Below are 21,639 nucleotides of genomic sequence, written 5' to 3'. Positions count from 1 at the left end.
ACATTTGGTGAGACTCTTGCAAATGTCCCTTAAAAATGAACCTCATATTTGCAGCTTTTTCGATAAGTTCATGATCTGTGTTTCATTTTTATCAGTTTAGTTTTTCTTCTACCAAGACACTGCATAGCCACACAAATCTAAGGATGCTAATTTATGGTTAGATAAATATCCTTCTAAGCTTGGGATCTTGCTACAGTCACATAAGTTACCAACTCTCAATATTATTAAGATGTCATATACTAAATTGTGAAATATAGTATTTCTATGCTCTCTCCTACAACAAAATGATATGACTGTTCCACAAAGCATACAGTGTTTATACAACTTTTGCATACTCTACAACAGGAGTAGTCAATTATTTTTTTAACCTACAGCCTACTTTGTAGGCAGTAAAATTTCTATACCAGCCACCTGTCCACAGTAACAAAATTTAGTGAAACTGCAAAGAAGTTTGCATATTTGTTTAGCCCAGTTTTCTATAATTTTATATTCCCATGAAGGGATGTGAATTTTTGGGGAGTGCACATGAAGAGATCTACATTTTACACAAATATAATCTTGATATTTATAATTTAGTACAGTTTGTTCATACATGATCAATGCACGGATTATAAAAATGCCTATTGATTGCAATTAAAAAAAAAAAACTCTTCTCAAAAGCAAACTCTAGATTCTGCAAACATACGTTCAAACACATAATGATGGTGATGATGATGATGATGACAATAATAATAAAAACAAGAATTGATCTGCAACTTAAAACAAATGATAATCTTTGGAAGAAATTATAAATGACAAATATCATAAGTTTAGCATGTTAAAATAAACATACAACATAAAAATGAAAATCTCCTTTCATAAAAGCAATAAAGTATATAAAAAAATGATATTTTTACTTTCAAAAAAAAATGAATACTTTATTTAATTTAGCACTGTACACAAATTTTTACTAATATTTCAAAACTGTATATATATATAATGAACATCTGATAAAGTTTAAAATAGATGTTTTAGATAAATCAGCTACACTGAAGTTTTAGCTTAAGTAAACAATCTGTATTCCACAGATTGCAGATTAAAATGGTATTCATCAACTGAAAATCTTTTTTTTTTTTTTTAATAAAATTAAGACAAGGAAATTGAATTGTTTTCCTCATAAAATGCTATCTGAAAATGATTAATAATTATATCTGCCAAACCAGACTTTCATTTCATTCAATACAAGTATTAAAAGATAGTTTACTTACATCAAAATTTTCGAAACCAAAAATGTCCAAAACCCCAAGAAATCTTTCACTATCTTGACCAGGATTTGTGCATGTATTGATATAATTAACTATCCAGGCAAATGTGCGAGAGTACAAAGCTTTTGCCATAGCATGCCTGTTTTCTCTAGCCTAAGAAGATAATTTTCAAAGCATGCTTTTTTAAAAATTACAATAAACAATAATACATATTTGTAAAGTACAATTATGTAGAAATAAAAAAAAATTAACACTTCGAAAAATTTCATACTAAATAGATACAAGAGTTATAGTTAGGAAACATATCCTAATCTTAAGCAAATTACAGGTTATACTGACTGCTGTGATACACTTTTATTTAAAATCTTAAAATTAAAAAGAAATACATTTAAATTTAAAAAGACTTAACTTTACATGTATTTAAATTTAAAATACACTTAAATTAAAAAGAAAATCACATTTATTTTATTTGCAATGCAGTAGTTAGCTGAATCACTAGCTATATTATGAATTCAGGGACTATTTGCCTCATTGAATCAACAGAATTTATATATTTATATCAAGATTTTTTTAAATTTCATATTTTTGAAACAAATAAGTTGAAATAATAATGCACACAAAATGTGCAAAAAAACTTTGGCAACTAACTTTTGGCTAGAAATTGCCAAAAGTAGCCGATCTTGGTAACTATCTGACAACATTTTGATCTGGTCTCTGTGTAGAGTCATTAAGGTTTTTGAAGCAGGATGCATGAAAAATATGCAGTCCCCACCAGGACTTGAACCCTGGATCTCTCGAATATACACTGAGTATGCTTCCAATTACACCATAAAAGCATGGAAAAAGAAGGGAGAATATACCTTATACACTCCTCCTTTCAAAGGACAACTGGGGATCAGAGGACCCAATCGCCAAATCCTGGTACAATAAATTATCGTCCAACACCTTTTAGTTTAGGTGCCACTGAAGAGATAATTTTTTCTGAAGCAGGAGAGGCGACAAATATGCAGTGCCCTTACTGGAACTCAAACTTGGAGCTCTCAAATATGCCTCGAGTATGCTTCCGATTACATCATGAAGACATGCGGAAAGGAGGGAGAAAATTCCTCATAGATGTATAACTGTAACTGGCACTGTAACTGAATAACTATAATTGATCCCTATATGTAACTGTAACCATATCCGGCCCTTATATGCAACTTTAACCAAATATGCCTTCAAGTAATTTCAAGAAACAGAAGGTACTGGAAATTCTTCAGCGGCTGGAAGAAAACTACATATGACCTGAGACAGCATCACTTCTCAGTTGCTTAATTCAACATAAGTTCAGATTATTAAGAGATCTCCAAGATTTTTAGATGTGCTTTGCATTGCATTGCATTTAATGTTCTTAGTAGTTTGAAGTGTAACTACTGATTGTACTCTGTGATACTGAGAACAGCTGTAAGTATATTTTTGTGGAGAGTTCCAGAACTATAAAGGATTTCTTTTGGTAAAAATATATTTTAGAAAGCTATCATCAGTTCTGTGTGCATTCAATCTCTTACAAACCCATTTACATGCAACAATACAATAAAGCTAAAAATAGTAACATTTTAGGATAATAAATTTAATTGCTCTATAATAGTTCTGCTGCTCTCGTTTTTTCTTATACTAACAATACTTATACATATTAACAATAATTGAATATGAAAGATTTTCTAAATTTTATTTACAAGGAAATTTTATTAATCTAGAAGCTAGAAAAAAAATTAATCTTTCTATTCTACCAGTTACTGTTTTACAAAATATTATTTTCAGCTGATTTTAAAAATTGTTTCTTTTCAACAATTTAGCTGAAATGAGTGAAATGCAAACATTTCTCAGTATAATGAATAAGCAGAAGAATTACAGTTTTAAAAGAAGATCACTATCAAAATGAAAATAGTCATAATTATGCAAGAATAATATATAATTTAAAAATTAATAACTCATCTATATTATTTATGTAAGAATTTTAAAAGGTTCTTAAAATTTTCCATTTATCATAAAAATAAAATAATTTGAATTAGTCCCTAGTTTTTAAATCATCTTAAGTCCTGAATTAATTCAAGATACATTTTTTCTTTAATACTCACTTGATATGAAATTAGACTACATAAAACTAGAGACTTTGTTGTCATTTGTAGCATTCATTTTTTCTGAATGACTCGCCTATTGTAAAATTTAGCACGTTTCATAAAATTTTCTTATTTAATCAGTAATTAATCTTCTGTAAAACCTATCACTGTTCATAATTTTCTTCAACTTTATTCCAAACAACATACTAATAAAAACAGTGATTATAAGAAAAATTAGCAAAATGACTTGATAATTGGAATCTTTAATATTATATAAAACATTGTTATTAAACATACTTCACTGATTTTTAAAGGAATTTCTGTGACATTGCCCCGGACGTTAATTTGCCGTTGGAGGGAAACCTGAGTTAGTTCTTCTGGAGGTAGTCCAAGAAGTGTGGCAACAGTCATAATAATTTCCTCATCTTCAGTAGTCAAATTGCACTTTTCACCATCCACATCTTGAAAGTTGAGATTTCCCAGCCAAAGGATGGAACTAAGTACACTAAATATACCATCACACATGTCCACTGGCACATTCAAAACTGACATAGCAAGTCTAAGGGCATCAAACATAGATGCATCTTCCACACCTTCAATTTTAATACAATTGCTTTGGTTAAGGTATGTGTAAGATTCAGCAGTACCAATCATGAACTGCTCCCTCAAGTCTCTGTTGCGTTGTGCACCAGCAACAAGCTGGTAAAAAACATGGTAATTCCTTTCTCCACGAGATTGGAATGTGATGCGAGATTGCTCAAGAAGGTAGTCCTGAATAATGCAACCTTTAATTTGGTACCTGGAGTCAAAGCACACTTGAATAAATTTACCAAACCTGCTTGAGTTATCATTCCGAACAGTCTTTGCATTGCCTGTAAAAAAAAAATAATGTGTTATTTAAAAAAAAGCATTAAAAGAAACGTTTGTAAAAAAATTGCATTAAAATTGTTTTTAATTTTCTTAAAAACTACAACAGTATAACAATGAATGTAAAACGAGCACCAACTTGTATATGAAATACAGTACCAAATCTGAAATCTGGACATCCAATATCCAGAATGATATAATATCCAAACCTCCACACCATCAGCAATTTTTTAATAGAAAATTTTTGTGAAAAAGATTAGATGCTGAGAGTAGCATATGCTTAATACTTCATATAATGTGCAATAGACATTTTTTCATTATAAAGCATGTGGATGGTCCCTGTTCTCAATATCACTTCAGAACTGAATAAAGTGCCTCTATGCTGAAGAAATACTATAATTTATTAGCATAAATCTGTATGATCAATAATTTGTAGCTCTGTAGCCACCATACTGCTTGGTGTACATATCAAACCAAAACTTTCTATCAAAGATTGTCACTAATTTTACAGCTACTAAATATCACATAACTTTTACCCCATGCTTACAAATCTTTTATTATTATTATTAATCTTCTTCCCCACATGACTATCAACTCAGGGCAGCTTGTGAAATGACTTGTCCAGTAATGTCTAAAACAATATTTGTTTTAAATATTAGTAATTGAATACCAAACAACATGGTCACCTGTTATGCTGACATTACACTTGGGGATGATCACAAACTTCAGCCGTCTTCTATACTGCAAAGTGTAGTTGTTTTGAAGAAATTTAACTGAAATTTCTAAAAACATATAAATGATATTTGTAGACCATATTGTCCTGTTTAAATTAAGAACAAATGATATGTTGTTAACACAAGCTTTTTTTTTAATGCATGATATGTGATGATCTACTGGCCATCACCTGCCAGTGTCTGTGTATTTGCTGTCCATAAATGCAGTCCTGATGGAAAGCACTACCTTAAGTAATGCAGTAATTTATTTCATCAAGACTTGGATAAGCTTTAAGCATATGCAACATAACAGATAGCAAATATTTAGACTTAACACAATAGTAGCAGGACAAATTTTAGTGGTACAATACAGCTCTAGTCATCATTCTCATGATACATCAACAATAGTATATGAGGAATGCTAGCTAACCTCTATGGTGATAGCTGTGAATTTGAAGTTTTTGAATATCTCTTTAAAAAAAAAAAAAAAAAAAATTTCCAAATAATGAAATTTGTGAAGAAATGCAGAGAATTGGTAAGAAATGAAGATGATGTAACAGAAGTATTTCATTGCAATAACAATGCTCCAATAATCAATCAACTAATGCAGGGTGAAATCTGTAGTATGGTTACCCAGGTATCGCTATTGATAGTAAGGAAAGTTACAGGTTGATGAGAATGCAAAATTTCAATTGACAATTTAGTAGGAATTCTTTACGAGGTAATTAAAGGACTTGGGCAATGGAAATTTTTATATCAGGAACAAACAAAATCCTGACGAGCTAAGATCTTGGACTTTGCACTGTATTATTTAGGGTAATGCAAGTATAAGTTACTGTTCATAAGAAGAAAAGTTGAAATTACAAAATTATATACAAACTTACTAGTATACTAGGTTATCTCATAAAAACTTACTATATTCATCACAGTAAAAAATCAAGCCCCCAAAAAATTTTTGATTTTGTGATCTTTATTAGTAAAATTAGAAATTTTGAGAAAAAAATGTTGTTCAAGTTTTATTTTTATTAATTTCTTTCATAACTTTACACATATTATAAAAAATTCAGGAAAGCAAATTTTTGCAAAAGTTACATTTTATGACAGTATTCACGAGACAAATAAATATCTTGCACATTCAATTAGATCATATAATATCAATAATATAATCTAATAAAATACAAGTATATGTTTATTGCACAACCACAATGAGAATATCATATTCTGTTTACATGCAGCACAAAATATTTTAAAGAACAATTTTAATATCATTGTTTTCCAATTTAAATATAATATAGAATTTAAATTTAAAAAAATATCACTTTTTGACATTCATATCATGTTTTTCTCAGATGCATCTAACATTGATGTTACTAAGATTACATAAGAAGTTGTTGCAGAAAAATAAAAAAACTAAAATAATGAATTATGTCTTTATAGTATTAGTAATTAAGGATTCAGTAATGTAGGAATAAAAGTGTAATAATAAATAATTGTAAAGAACTAAAAGCATGCATTGCTGTTAGAGGTCAATTAAGTGTCAGATTCCTTAACTACTTCTTAGTTCTTTAAATTTCAAAAACGAATCAACAAATCATCAAAAATCACTCATTTTTGTTTACTTAAAAAACTGGGAAGGGGGGGAAAGCATTTTTAAACAAAATACACATTTATAAAGTAAAATAAATAGAGAGAATTATAAAAATTACTTTTTAATGTTGGTTTTTTTAATATGTACTAGTATGAGTAATTAAGATAAAACTAATTTTACACAGCCTGATATTCCCATATGCATTGCACATCTTTAAATTTTCAGATGCTATTTAATATTTCAACTCTGGTATATTTTTAAGCAGGATACAATAATCCTAATGCCTTGCATATAATTTAAAGATAGGGTCTTAATTAGTTTTACACATTTCAAAATGAGTAGCAGAAATATTTTTTTAAACCTTATAAAGCTAGAAAAATTATTAAGACAAATTTAAAGCTGTGGTAAAAAGATCAGTTATACTACAACTGAAAGTATGAATTCAGGATCAATAATAATATTCTTAACCATATCCAGAATATAACTGTGAGGAGTTTTTAAAAACATTACAAAAAATTCTTATACTTAATAAATAAATAAATAAGATAAATAAGAAACTTTAAAATTTTAATGTGAACATTATTTATATTACTGCATGTACAATTTAACATGTTATACAATTTATAGACAACACACAAATGTAAAATAATTCAAAAAGCTCCAAGGAAACTTTTTTCATTTTGCACATTTTTTGATTACATATAATAAAATCTGTGAAAATACAACAGTAATGAGTGAAAAATTATCAAAGAGCACAGTAATTTAAATTTACAAAGATAAAATATGTAAAAGAAAAAGTTTTAAATTAACTTCATTCCACAATTTGTTTTACTTTATTTCAATTAGTAGTTAGAAAAAAATTAATTTCAGAAAATTACCAAAGGCTTCTAAAATAGTATTTGCTTCTAAAATTTGTTGTTCAATCCATGTTGAAACATTCGTTGTTACTGTACACAAGTACTGTAGGATGAATTTTGTAGTTTCAGTCTATAACAAGAGAAGAACCATCTTTAAAATTATTATTACTACTATTTCAATAACCTTAAATTAACATAAAACAAAAAAATGATATAACTGTTCCTTGTTAAAGCAAATTTTTAAAACTTTACATCAGGAAAGAAGAGGGTGGAGGATTTGTAATCATGCAAATTATGCTAATAATAATGAAAAAAACTTTTTCTTGTCTTCATTTTGTTTTTATTCAGATAATTACACAATAAGCAAACTGAGAAATTATAGACAGTGGATTTCAGGAAAAAATCACTATGCTTATTTTTATTGTATCTTGCATTCAGCACATGCTATTTCAAGAGTAATTCACATTCCTGATTATATACAGTTTGTAGATTACCATTCATTCATACATCTTTTACCTAAATTTGTAGAAATCAAAGTAAACTTGTAGTAATTCCCATGCATGCATTCAACTATGTAGTACGCGAATATACAGATCAGGTGAAAAAATACATAATACTTCGTAAACACTGACTTTAAGTATGATCTAACAAAGGGTTAAGATAAAATACATAAAATCAGATTACAACATGAAAGTTTAAATATTAGCAAAATATTCAAATACTAGTCCCCACTCTTTCATACTTTCCAAAAAAGTAAAAACTATTCACACTTTTCCATACTTTATAAATTGATCCTTTAGATAATAACTTTACTTTTTATTCCTTTCGCATGCAATAATTATTAATTTTATTAAGATACTTACTCTTTTATCTTTGAAAAACATTTTAAAAACATTGCAACGATAACGCAATTAGGAAATTATGAGCTGAGAATCTTTAAAAATATGGAAAACTTGTAATTTTAGCATATACAATATCTTGCCAACCTGCACTGTTATCTGCAGCATTGTGTCCTCTCAATTATCAACTACATGCAGCTGTACCACTGTAAGAATTATTACCACTGTTATATAAAAATATTATATTTGCAGTAATTTCATTTTCTAAGTCATCAGACCAAATTTAAGCTTGTTTAAGCCATTTCCCCTTCATAGATTTAAGACAAAATAAAAGAATCTACTGTATAAATGAAAAACTTTAAAAAAATACAATATCAAAAGCAGTTCACATACTAAGTCTGCATTAGAAATATTGTCAAAATAAAATGAAAGCACTACAATGATAGAAAAGACAATAGTGCATGCAATGAAATTGAGAAATTTATTGAACTATTTTAAATAAGAAAAGAAAATGACCCAAACTCAATAAATATGGCATACACATGATGCTGCATAGAACTAAAAAAATTTTAATAAAATAAAAAGATTTACTAATGACTAGAATCAAGGCTCAGAGCCAAATATATAAACTGTGAAAGTTGAAGGGCTTCAGCATGAAACTTTTTCAGTTCAGGCATCATTTGTAAAGTATTTTAGAATTTTTTGGAGTCAGTAAAGGTGAGATAATCAGCCATGACCTTACTAGGAAGAAAGCTACCTTGCTAAGAATAAAGTAAAGATGCTCTTCTGTTGCTGTACTTTACTCTAGATTTTAAAACAAAGGCAAACTTTGCTTTATATTAGTATTAAATTTATAAATATATATATATATATATATATATATATATATAACACTAATTTTTACATTAAGTAAAACTTATAAATGATATATTCATAAATAGTAATTTTTTTTTCCTTCTGATTAATTTCTTTTTAAAGAAAATGTTAAATAAAAATTTAAGCTAAAGAAAAGTATTAAAAAATTTTTGTTTTTTGACTTCTGAATTTTGTTGATTTTGTTGTTTGACTTCTGAATTAGTATTAAAAAATCTGTCGATACATAGATTATAATTTAAGTTACTTTAATTAGTTTGAATTTTTTTTTAATATCCTTTAAATGAAATTCCTGAACTTAAATAAGATTCTCTTGGCCAAATTTAATGAAATTTATGGTGGCATTTACAAGCTAAGCGCTTTCACGGGATTAAACTTTGAAAAGTTCTCTCAGGGCAGACTTTTGCATAAATTTTCAAAATATAATGGACAGAAAATAAATATTTGAGTAACAATAAGATGCAAACTGATTTAATAATGATTAGGAAAAAGAGATGGGATAAACTGCCAAGTATAGTTTTCCTATGCCATAATTCAGCAATACTTGCACAAAATTTATAATTAACTTATCCCCTTTAAATAAGTTTGTACTCCTTCCAGAAAAATTAAAAGTCAGCAAATTTTGAATCATTACCTATGCCAATATATTAGTGCTCATCGAACATATTTGGAAATTTACCACTTTTTCCCACATGCTGAAAATACCAGATGCACAATATTCTAAGATTATTACTAATACAATAAGTTAAAACAAATTTATTTGAAAATATAATAGTATTACCTTTCCCGCACCACTTTCACCACTAATCACACAAGCTTGATTAGTATTTAATGTTTGGAGACTATTGTAGGCAGCTTCTGCTATTGCAAAAACATGAGGATCTTGTTGGCCAATTTTTTTGCCACTGTACTGTAGCACCCAGCTCTATAAAAAACACACGCTAACTTAAATATAAAAAAGAAAATTTTGTACACAAGCATGTCATATACAGCATCAGAAATGTGCCAGTTATTATTATCTAATGACAATAATAACTTCTACATGATAAAATTTATAGTTGTCAATTAGTGCTTGTTTTAAACTGAATTTGGGAAAGAACAATCCTGGAGGTAAGAGAAGATTTACTTCCTACCTCCACATGGGAACAATCTTGGGGGGGGGGGGGGTGATTTCCTGCTAAAAAAAGTGTAGACAAAAAAAATAATAGTCACATATGGATAACAGCAAACGAATATACACTAGCTCTTTTCCACCCTGCACTTTTTAACAACTCCAGTTAGAAATAATCACTACAAAGTAAAGGAATGAAACTGCAGAACTATAAATCAAGTCTTATTTTCAATGTAAAAGCTGCATAGATTTATAGCTGGATATGCTAGTTTTTCACCTAGTACAATCTCTTCGATGAGATTTTTTCCGCTTTCCTTTATGTTGCAGCAATTCAAAGAGGTATGTTATGCAGGATTGAATTTAATAATTTAGATCCTTGTTTTATTTTTAATTATATTATTAAAAATAAAATAAGGATCTAAATTATTAAATTCAATCCTGCATAACATACCTCTTTGAATTAATGCACTTGCACCAGCTTTTCTCCAAATGCTGGGACGAAAATTGTCAAAAGTAATGCGGTTCCAGTTGTCTTTTCCTTTTAATTAATGACTTTAAGATTACTGAGACAATTAAGATTATCCTTTTATTGCAGATTTCAACTCCGTGAAAAGAAAAAATGTAACGCCATATGAGATCCGAGCTTTAGAGAGAACGTCCTCTCCCCTCGAACAAATATTCAGTTACAAATAAACTGGCACGCTATCATGTTAATAGATCCAGATCCAACATAAGGGGCACTTAAAATTTACATTGAGCTGAAAGTCCTCTTGAGAGGTTGATGATTACGGAAGAGGGGTAAGAGACCCTTGGACCTCTTCCTGGCGTGTTCTCCCTCAAAGTTTGTGCAGAAGCTTAACAGTATCAGCAATACCTCAATCACCTGCGGTACTAAAAAGGTACACTTGTGGTACTAGCTTCTACCTGTATCTGTAAGATCAAATGCTTCATCGCCACATCTGCTCTTATCAACACCCTTTAATAGAAGATCTATTAGGGGATGCAGACCTTATTCGCACAACTTAGTGCTTTAAACATTCCAGAACTTTAAGAAAAACAAGGTTGCTTAAACAATCTGTTTCTGTGGTACGAATTCTGCATACAAACCATCTTCCCCTTCATTGTCTTCAATAGATTCCTGACCATTTTTAAAAACAAAAAGCCCATTCCTATGTGCTTGTGATGTGTAGTGTTCAACATACACATCATGTAATTTATTAAAGCTTTCACATGATTTTTCACATGATTTAATAAAAAACTTAAAAAGAGTTTACTGCTTGATCTCTATTTCAGCCATTTTCCTGCCAAATTATTTCAGCCACTGGGTGCTAACATAAAATTCTGATATACATAGTTTGTATGTTAAATAAATTAAAAAAATATGTGTGAGTGAAAAATCGTTTAAACATTAAACTGAAAAAAAAAAAAAAAAAAAAAACTCTACAACGTTGCATTGTTATCAACAAACATATGTGCACAAATTTGAAATCAATATCTTATCAGGAAGTAGGTTAAAAATCGATGACAAAATTCCATCTACAGTGAAACACCATAAATGAATAAATAAAAGCTTATAATAAGTAGCTAACAAAATTATTTGACTTACCGTTTCATAGATGGAGAGTTCCTTGTATGGATTCACAGCAACCAAAATAGTGCCTGTGTAGGTCTAATGTTAAGCTAAGGAAACTAGATTTGCACAAAAGAATATAAGCACTACAATAAAGAGATACATCATTCTTTTGGTTTTATTATCGAATTCTGTTCTCTTATTCTGGTATGAGATGCTTTCAGACAACAACATTAAAAAAATATATTAAAAATAGAATTCTGTTCTCTTATTTATTATTATAAGATGTTTTCAGACAATATTAAAAAAAAGGAAAAAAAAATATTTAAAACTTAATATTTAACTTAAAAATCTTAATAAGATCATTTGTAAGGATTTATTTATTTTTATAACCAGTTATTTTATGTTAAATAGCTTTACTGTCATTTTCCTTTTCCGATTTCCTGCCAAAATGCCAATTTTTAATTCTTGCATATTCAAATGAGGTAGAAAGACATAGTATTTAAAGAAAGGTTTTTAGATTGTTTAATCAGAGAGTGTTCCACCTGCTGAAGGCCACGTTACTAGTTGCAATTCTTCGATACTAGTGGCCCAGTTTAACTATTTCCTTTCTGCGGCCCAGTTTAACTACTTCCTTGCCGCCCAGTGTCTTCGGCATTGAGTTATCCTTGGCAACATTGCTTGTTATGCCTTTATAGGTTTGAGCAAACTTGCACATTATTTATTTCTGTATAGATTTGTGGCTAACTTAACTTAAGATTTAACTTTGTTTTAAATTTGAATTGATTATTTTTGAGGTATGCCATAAATGCTGGCTGATCTACAAACACAGAAAGTACTGTCTGTTAAATTATTTGGAGCTTTGAATAAAAGGGTCTTTAACACCCTTCTTAAGTTCTGTTTCATCTTAGACATAGTAATAAGTCACTTTCATGTCTATTTAAGGACTTGCCACAAGTTACACTTAATTACAGGAACAATTCCTATACAGTCAAGCATTACAAAATACTGAACACAATGCATGCAGAATATAAAAGGCCTATTCACTTAAACAAAACAAAGCCAAAAAAAAAAAAAAAAAAAAAAACTTGTAAATTTTATAAATATTTAAAACTTGTAAAAAATTAATTTGAAGACAAATATATTATTTTATAAATTTGAAATACGTTTATATTTTTAAAATAATTCGCATTAACAAATTTTATAATTAAGAATTTGTATTTTTAAATGAAAGCCTACAAATAAGAATTTGCATTCTTATAAGAAGTGTGGGTGTCCTTTATTTTAATACACATTTAAAAAAATACAGCATCCACTTAAAAAAATAACAGTTCCAGGACAAAGGAAGCTATACTTTTAACATGGCTACCCCTGAAAACCTGATTTTACTGGAAACAATGATGTTAACAACTAATGAAGGAGAGTTTTTCCAAAGCTTTTTTCAACTGAAAATGTAACGATAAGGCATGTTACTTCATGTTTAGTAGCATAAGTGTCTTCTCATGCTTTTAAAGATTTGATAACTATTACCTTTTATTTTTACCAATAATGACAAGAACATGATACAATGCAATTATTTACGTAGTACATTTAAATCATTAACTTGGCTGATTTTCACATTGTAGAGAATTTTTTTTTTTTTTTTAAATCTATGCTTTAAAATTTCGTTATTAAATTAACTTTAAATATTGTCACACAGTTTACTTTTTTTAATTAAGCTTTATTATTTCAGTTTAATTTTTTCTGTCTCTTAATATTTAATATTCTACCTCTTTCAAAAAAACTTTATATTTTTTCTTATAAATTTTATTTATGCACCTTTTTTATTTTATTTATTTATTTTAATTTTATGTTTAACTATTTCCTTGCCGCCCAGTAGGCATCCCTAAACACAATACAGAGGTTTACTGCGGTACCATAAGGCCCGGTTTTGAATCCAGGAAAAGGCATGGATGTTTGTAAATGTATAGTGCCTCTGCGGCATGGGTAAACTCTACATATATTGCGAGCCTAGTCAGTACATACATGTAGGAGGTACTGGCCTAGTCCTTTCGTGTGGTTTGGTGATAGCGGTGGGAAACCCTCGGACCCCTCCCCCAGATGCTCTCCCTGAAAATGGGGTGGCAGTAGAAGTCCAACCTCTTTGAGGCTCTGGCAACCTTTATCAATATGCGCTATATTTGTCTGTCTTAGATTTGTAACAAGAAATGAGTTCGTTTGCATCCGCTGCAGTGCGTAACTGGAATGCGAGCTGAGCTGGTTCATGATCATCAATAGGGTTAAAGAAGTTTTTGAATCATTTCTTACGTTACGCAGTTCAGGAGCACTAATTATAGATTAGATTATGCATAAAATTTTTCGAATTCCCAATAGTTCGATTAGCCCGTGAGGTAATTACGTATTAACATAACCACACCGGCGGAATCCGACGATTTTCCCCACTTTTTTGATTCCCAAACTATCGATATTTACGGTAAGTCGACAAACATTATTAAAAATAAAAATAAACATTTTTATTATTAAGTATATATACATACAATATATAAACATTATTTATATATTGTATGTATATATACATACAAAATACAACATATTTTTCACGAAACCGTTGTGCAATTTTATGCTTTCACTTAAAACAGAGAACTGCACATATCCGGCGCTAACACAAGTACGGAATTGTTAACAGGCTAAGTAAGTATCAAATGCACCTCATCATAGCTCCTTTTCACAACAAAAGTACTGTATTCCTGAAAAATAAATTACCGCAATTTCTTCTATTGTAGGCAAATTCCACAAGCGAATATTTTAAAACTAAGCTATAAAATTATCATGATTTGTCTATAAAAAGAGTTGGGACTTTGAATACAACAAAAAAAGAACGCAAACTTAAACGGCGACATTGCTTGATTAAAAGACTTACGGTTGCCTGAAGAATGCTTATACGTCAGAGTTTGGCATATTTTGGTAATTTGGCGACTTTTACTAAGCTAGTTACGCTAATACATAAGTACCACCCCTGATTGGTTAATTAGTAACAAAGAAACACCGAGTAAAGATTAGCGGACAGATGAACATAAGAAAAGCTTGACAATTTCAACCAGAATTCAGTTTTAAATTACGACTAATTTTGGGAAAATGTTTCATGCATTTCCGAGAATCTAGCATAATTCTTTCCAAAGCAGTAAAAATATTTTGCGATAATAAAATCAGAAATTTTTCATTCTAATAACTTCTGTGGCCTTAAGAACTGTTTTAGTAACTTAAATGTTCTTGGTAAACATGCCCATGTGACACATTTCTCAGAGTTTGCGTGCCACTAATACTTCTCACAGTGATACCGTAAACAAGAAGCACTGAAAGAAATGCATGTGACGAAGCGAGGAAGAGGAGGGGGTGACTTTCTATCACACCACAATCACCACTGTTATGAGCCGGCTGTAGTTTAGTAACTCTGCGACAGTCGTATCGAGTTCGTTACACCCCCTTTTCAATTACAGTAAGTGACAGAAGAAAAAATGCTGGACAGAAATTAATTGCGAATGTCACTCAGCTAAATAATCCCGCGTTCAAACGTTCCGAGAAAGCAAACAGAAGTGACACTGACATGATCCAAATGAAAATAAATTCAATGTACTTCCGATTCACTAATAAAAAAATTCGAAAATTTATAGAGTGATATTTATCAGAGAATTCCTTATCACAAGTAATACGTTTAAGACCAAAAATAATTATCTATCCTTTGCTACTACTTATTGCGATCTTTTAGACTCAATATCTCTTTTTCTTCACAGCTTTTACAGTAAGCCGATTTGCAAAGATCACAAGGATAATCTCTCCAAATGTGATGGGTAATCTTAGTACACTTGTAGCTTAGCCACTGGTGGACGTGATGGGTAAACTGAGCCACAAATTCAATATGAATACAAAAGCTATTGTGCAATATCAATCTTTCCCCATTAGACACAAATTTTTTATTAAAAATATGTTTTTTATTTCTTCAATCGGGAAAAAATTGGAGCATTTACAGAAAAAACTGGAAAGGAAAAGATTATGGAAATCAAGAAGTATAGGAACCAGGAGACCGTTAAAAGTTAGATTTCGTTATTTGTCGAACTTTTTTTTTTTAAATTTGACATTGCCAAAACATGAATATTTTCGTTATTAAAAACACTTCTGTATTTTTGTTGCGTTTCATTTAAACTTGCTTCCTTGAATTATTTTAGTTCAATTTCCCAATCCCTCAAGGCAAGTTAAAAATGACATCAAAAACTGCAAATGGATAATACCACGGCAATTCCACCATGACAGATACAAAGCATGACCTTTTTGTTAGTCAAATTGCTTTGCGACGGTGCCGACGGGTTCACCGGTCGCAGAACAACCCCTTTTCGGCTTGTATTGTTGAAGTAAATCCACGTTTCATTACAAGTGACGATCCGGCCCAGAATTTTGTCCCTGCGTTGATATTCGAGCGAATTAGCGCAGGCCCGAACTCGTCTGTCCATATCTGCTTGAGTCAGCTCATGCGGACCCAGCGATTGAACTTGTACGTCAAGTTTATGCGACGCATAGCGCAATCAGTGGACATGGCACTAACGTCTAACTCCTTAGCAAACTCTCGAGTGGTTGCATCTTCCACAAGTTCTCACAAGCGGGGTCTCATCAACATCAGTAGGCCGACCAGGGCGCTTTGCTTCTTGAATGTCATAGTCCTTGTTTTTGATCTTTCCGTACCAAACCTTCAGTGTCATATGATACAACATTAGTACCTAAAACTAGACATATGATTTGGTGACATTCTGCAGTTGACTTTTTGCAACAGAACTGGAAATAAATGATGGTCCTAATCTAGTAGCGTGATAGTTCCATTTCAGACGCCTTGTACTTAACGATAACAGTATTTTTTTACAAATTTCACAACACAGTATTCTAAAGAAAGTCCCTTTCTTTCAAATGACAAAAATTGTTTGACAAAATATGATTGAACACGCCAACGCGAACTGTTTGCGGAGATGATATTTGAGGGGGGGGCACTTTCGTTAAAACCCAATGTATACCTACACACTAGCCAGTCCCATTTTTTGATCATTCGGCCGGCTAGGGGGATCTAGGCTGTACCCTTATAATGATAATAATGATATATCTACACATACGATTGGTACTGCTGACTGAAATAAAAAAAAGTTTACTAATATTATAACAGTCTCATATACAAAATTCCAATTTCCAATTTTTATTTCGTACAAGAAGTTAAAAAAAAAAAAGTCCTGTTTCTTCAATTAGCATAATAACTTTGGATGTTGGATAATTTTTATTTAAATGAAGCATTTTAAACATTCTTGAGAGAATGCTATGCGACGACCATCTCTAAAAATGTGTATTTACTTCTGTGAACATACGAAACATCGGTACTGAACGTCTTGGCAGCGTTTCCTAAAGTGTGTTCTGCAAGCAGTCACTAAGCATTCAACGAAAAATTATGAAACTAAGGTTAGAAAATAAACATTGCCTTAGCAATATATCATGACACCAGAAGGCTTACGGCTGAGAACGAAATACAGTACACTCTCGATTACCCGGGCTAATGCCTGGAAGCAAGTCGATAATTGGGAAACACGGATAACAAACTATTTATTTCTTTAAAAAAAAAAAAAAAAAAAAAAAAAGGTAATTTTACTTTGATTCTGAGAACGTTTAAATAACTGTCGAATTTCGATTCCTATTTTTCGAAGTGTTATTTTATCATTGTATTCGAATTCCATCTGGTGGACTTCGACATAGTTCCAACAAAGACATTGCTCTCTAGGGACTAATGTAATTGTCAGGATCTTCTTCGCTTGTATTTTCAGATTCAATCTCTATATCTTCTGTTCTTGTGACATTTGAAACGATATCCGCATCACTCAAGCACTGAAAGACCGGGTCAGTGGAATAGCTATCGAACCATTCCTGCTCCGAACCCCCCATTTCTCGATCGACATTTTTAATTTTTTTGGCATGCTACTTCGTCAGAATTATATAAATCACTGATTTCTATATTAGGAAGAATCTTTCTCCACAAGTGAACCGTGAAATTGAACCAGTGTTTCAATTTCATTACTTTGACCATGCTTTTGCTTTTCCGCATAAAGCACGCAATACAGTCAACTCTTCCCAGAACTTCAGTAAATCATCATCCACCTCAGTAAGAGTTACGAGAAGACCAAAACGGTTACGTCATCAATCTTCTGATTGATGTAAGTTTTTTAAGATTAAAGCTACTTTCTTGCGCTTAGTGCTTGCACGACGTTCTTTATTTACTTCTGAAATTTTAAATCAATTTTTAAAAAAGTAAGAAGAAAAATATACACGAAAATAGGAACAAAACAAAAACGTTCCAGTGATCAACCGGAACGTTTTATTTGGTTTCGTTTATTTTAATTACGGCAAAGCACTCAGCAAAGCACTCGAGGGCTATCTGCTTAAGGGAAGAAATGCCTTTGTGCAGTACTTCCTAATGGAAATGTCGCGTATAAACATTACACATGCGGAAAACCACAAAAGCGCCCATGCAGCTAGCCCGTTCGCCGAGATTCGAAGCCCAGACCGAACTATCAGTATTCAGCGATCTTACCGTTCTGCCACTGGTAGGTAGGCCAATCAACCGAAATGATGCTATGCTTTCGAATACACACATGCAGAACGGGTCGTACAAGGTAATCAGCGGTTTTTAGAACATAATCGGACTTACGCGTGTTTATTTTTACATGCTCTCGCGCATAGTATTGAATAAGTGTGAATATACCAGCCATGCAAGAATAATACGGAAACCGGAACCACACTCGGACAAGCGAGAATACGTTGTACAAGTGGAACGTATTTCTGTTAATGTTTCTGTTCTTTGCTAAGAGGTTCTTTGCTAAGAAAGAAAGAGACATGTTTCAGTGTTTAAAAGTGTTAGTTTACTTCAGACGTTTCACTTTTTTTATTTCAACTTCCTTTCGAAACTAAAAAGTAAATACAAAATTTTTACTAATACTAAGCAATGTAACTAGTGCAATAATTTTACAATTAAAAGCATTGTTCTTCTAAAAAATGAACATTTTATTTTTTCTCTACGATAGAGATATACTGAAATATTCTGGAAATATTGCAACAATTGAATGACTTGCAGTTAGTCCTTGGTCAATATTTCCCATAATGCTAGAAATACAGTTCTTGTATTCGAAATCTTTTCAAAACGGCAATTTTTAATTTGAAACGGCAGTTAAGCTGACAGTTACGAGCGCAGTTTGGTTTGAAAAATTAACCGAGTTCTGACAACTGATTCTGGCATGAAACAAAAAGTTAATGAACAAATTAAAATAGAAAATTTTGGATAAGTTTGTAAGAAGAACATTGAATTTATCAGAATGAGCGAGCTACTCATATTTTACTTTCTTTTGCTACAAGCATTTGTGCGAGAACAAATTTTCCATACTCCACTGCAACAAAATCCGAATATACAAACCCATCTAATGTTATATCTAATATAAGTGCTCAGGTTTCTAACACTGTGTTTAAAAGAATTAATAATTCGAAGACACAAACACACCGAAGTCATTGAAAACTAAATATTTTAATTTTTTAATATCTATTTAATTCATTTAGTTAGTCTCATGTTTTTTATGTCATATGTCTCATGTCATATTTTTCAAATTAAAAATTGACAAGCTTTTTTTGTGCGAGATATAAAAATTGGAATAAATTTTCCAATCTAATATATCTGTGTTATCATTATGACAATCTAATATATCTGTGTTTATCTAATGTATCTGTTATCAACTAATCTCTCTCTCTATATTATATATATATATGTATATATATTATAGTATATATCTCTGTTGTCATTTATTATGACTAAAAACACGAATTTACTCTTTTCTTGAAAAATTTTAGAACCTAAAAAATGCTCCTCAATAAGAAAAATTTCGGCAAAACTGTTCTACTGCGTTCACCTCTTCAAAAGACCAAAATAGTCTGGAAACATAAATGGTCTTTAGAAAGTGTTCACCAAACAGAAATTAGTGAAACTTTTTTTTTTTTTTTTTTTTTTTTTTTTTATCAAAAACACGTTAACAAAATTTTAATGCTCTTTTTTAAATCAATTTTTCCTTTTTAATGGGTTTACTACCCTTAAATACAAATCTTGACGATTTAGCGCCTTTTTTAATGGGCATTGCTTTAAACAGATTAAAAATTGCTACTTTATGTATTACCTTCTACAAAAATGGGAAAAGTAAATTAGTGAAGAGCAATCTCAAGGGAATAAAATTATTCATATGAACATTATGACCATATTAAATAATCTTCTTGGGCGAGTATCTTGTTTCGCTCTTTTCAAACTATCTTTCACGTTAAATCTAAGCTCGTTTATTTATTTACTACTGATTTAAATTGCGTACATTTTTCTTTCTCTTTCCAGTTTTCTGCTGAAATATCCTCTTTCTGAAAACGAAATTACCACAACGGGTAAAATTATGTAAATCACGGTCGCATTAGCATTTAATTCGAATCGAAGCTAAATAATCGCATCAGAAAAAGGCGGATGGCTGTAAATAACCAGGTTTTTATTCCCCAGCTAATATGTACTCCCTCGAATACGAACGAAAGATGAAAATAAAACATAACATGAGAAAGCGAATTTAAAATTTAACCCACGAAGTGTTTTATGAATTTTATAAATACGTCAGAGCATGTTTGGAGTTTTAATGGGATGACAGAACAACACCAAATAAAACAGTCGAGTAAAATAAGATGAATTTCTTATTCTGGCAACATAAATGCATGAATTAAAATTATAAAAAGACTATTTTTTTCAGGGGGGGGAGATTTAAAGGGTTTCTATATCGCCAAAGATTCGTTCGATTATTTTTATGACAATATGAAAATTATAATTACCATAAGCTACTGCTATAGGATGTGCACAAATGTTTCAATAGCTTTACTATTACAGCTATTAGGTTTTACAAAGCAAGAAACATGAAAAAATAGTTATCCTTTCAGGGGGGGGGATTTGAATCACGTATCTTCCGACCATTAGCCGTAATTGCTACTACTAGTTAAACCACAAGGGGATGCACGTTGGGGAAATTCGCTAATTCCAATGTCTGCTATTGCTTTCACTTCTTTACTTTTATATAAATAAATAAAAGCAGAAGAAGAAAAATCCGAAAGGGTTCATTCGCCCAAAATGTCCTATTAGGTATCCCCCCCCCCGCTGTCGCTGACCTCGCAGCCTACCCGTCTCTGCTATAGCACTCACCCCTGCTAGGGCAATATGCGGTACTTATCATCAATGTATTCCATACGCTAACCGAGAGAATATTTCACTAAATTTGGAATCTAATTAAACTACCACTTGCAAAATGCGTAAATTTATAATAATGCTCCTCCGCATCACTGTAAATTGTGCATACCATAGACTCTTACAGTCTAGTTGCTTAGTTTAGTCTGCAACGACCATTCCTTCCGTGCAAGCCTTTATAGAGTCGTGGAAAACATATTTAGTTCGCAATAAGAAACTCCGTAAATACATTTAAGGTAAGACCAGAGGTAATTTTTTAAATTCCCGCTCTATGATGATGATGTCGTGTCTATGACAAAGTGCAATTATATAGCTCCGAAGCTGTCAAAGACAGCTTTTGCAACCTCGGCAGCTCTATCAGTATAAAGTAGGTCCACTGGGTCTTCAATGCCGATGTTAAACAATCTGGCCTGGATTGCTGGGCAGCTGAAGATGTGATGGCGAGATAGCGAGATGTCATCTGGGCAATGAGGACAAATGTTGGTGTAACTACGCTGTCCGTCTGCAGAAATCCTCATCCCTATTAAGTGATTTATCCTAAGTCTGGTTATGA

At 31.1% G+C, this 21,639-nt stretch overlaps 1 protein-coding gene across 2 annotated transcripts in view; it reads right to left on the bottom strand.

The window, feature by feature from the left end:
* Nucleotides 1-21,639, bottom strand: part of Myo81F (unconventional myosin 81F) — a 298,353-nt gene that overhangs the window by 90,619 nt on the left and 186,095 nt on the right. For both annotated transcript variants that reach the window (XM_035376215.2, XM_085806755.1), the window contains exons 3-7: nt 11,798-11,860; nt 9,862-10,005; nt 7,390-7,498; nt 3,641-4,215; nt 1,248-1,397 (exon numbers count right to left, since the gene is read on the bottom strand). In XM_035376215.2, the coding sequence (XP_035232106.1) occupies nt 1,248-1,397; nt 3,641-4,215; nt 7,390-7,498; nt 9,862-10,005; nt 11,798-11,860 (1,041 nt within the window). The remainder of the gene's footprint in view (nt 1-1,247; nt 1,398-3,640; nt 4,216-7,389; nt 7,499-9,861; nt 10,006-11,797; nt 11,861-21,639) is intronic.

Source organism: Stegodyphus dumicola, chromosome 12 (genome assembly GCF_044657685.1).
Source record: "Stegodyphus dumicola isolate Sdum_Otavi_A_Nest chromosome 12, ASM4465768v1".
NCBI lineage: Eukaryota > Metazoa > Arthropoda > Arachnida > Araneae > Eresidae > Stegodyphus > Stegodyphus dumicola.
Note: the sequence above shows the minus strand (reverse complement) of the source record. Positions and strands in the feature narration are given on the sequence as shown.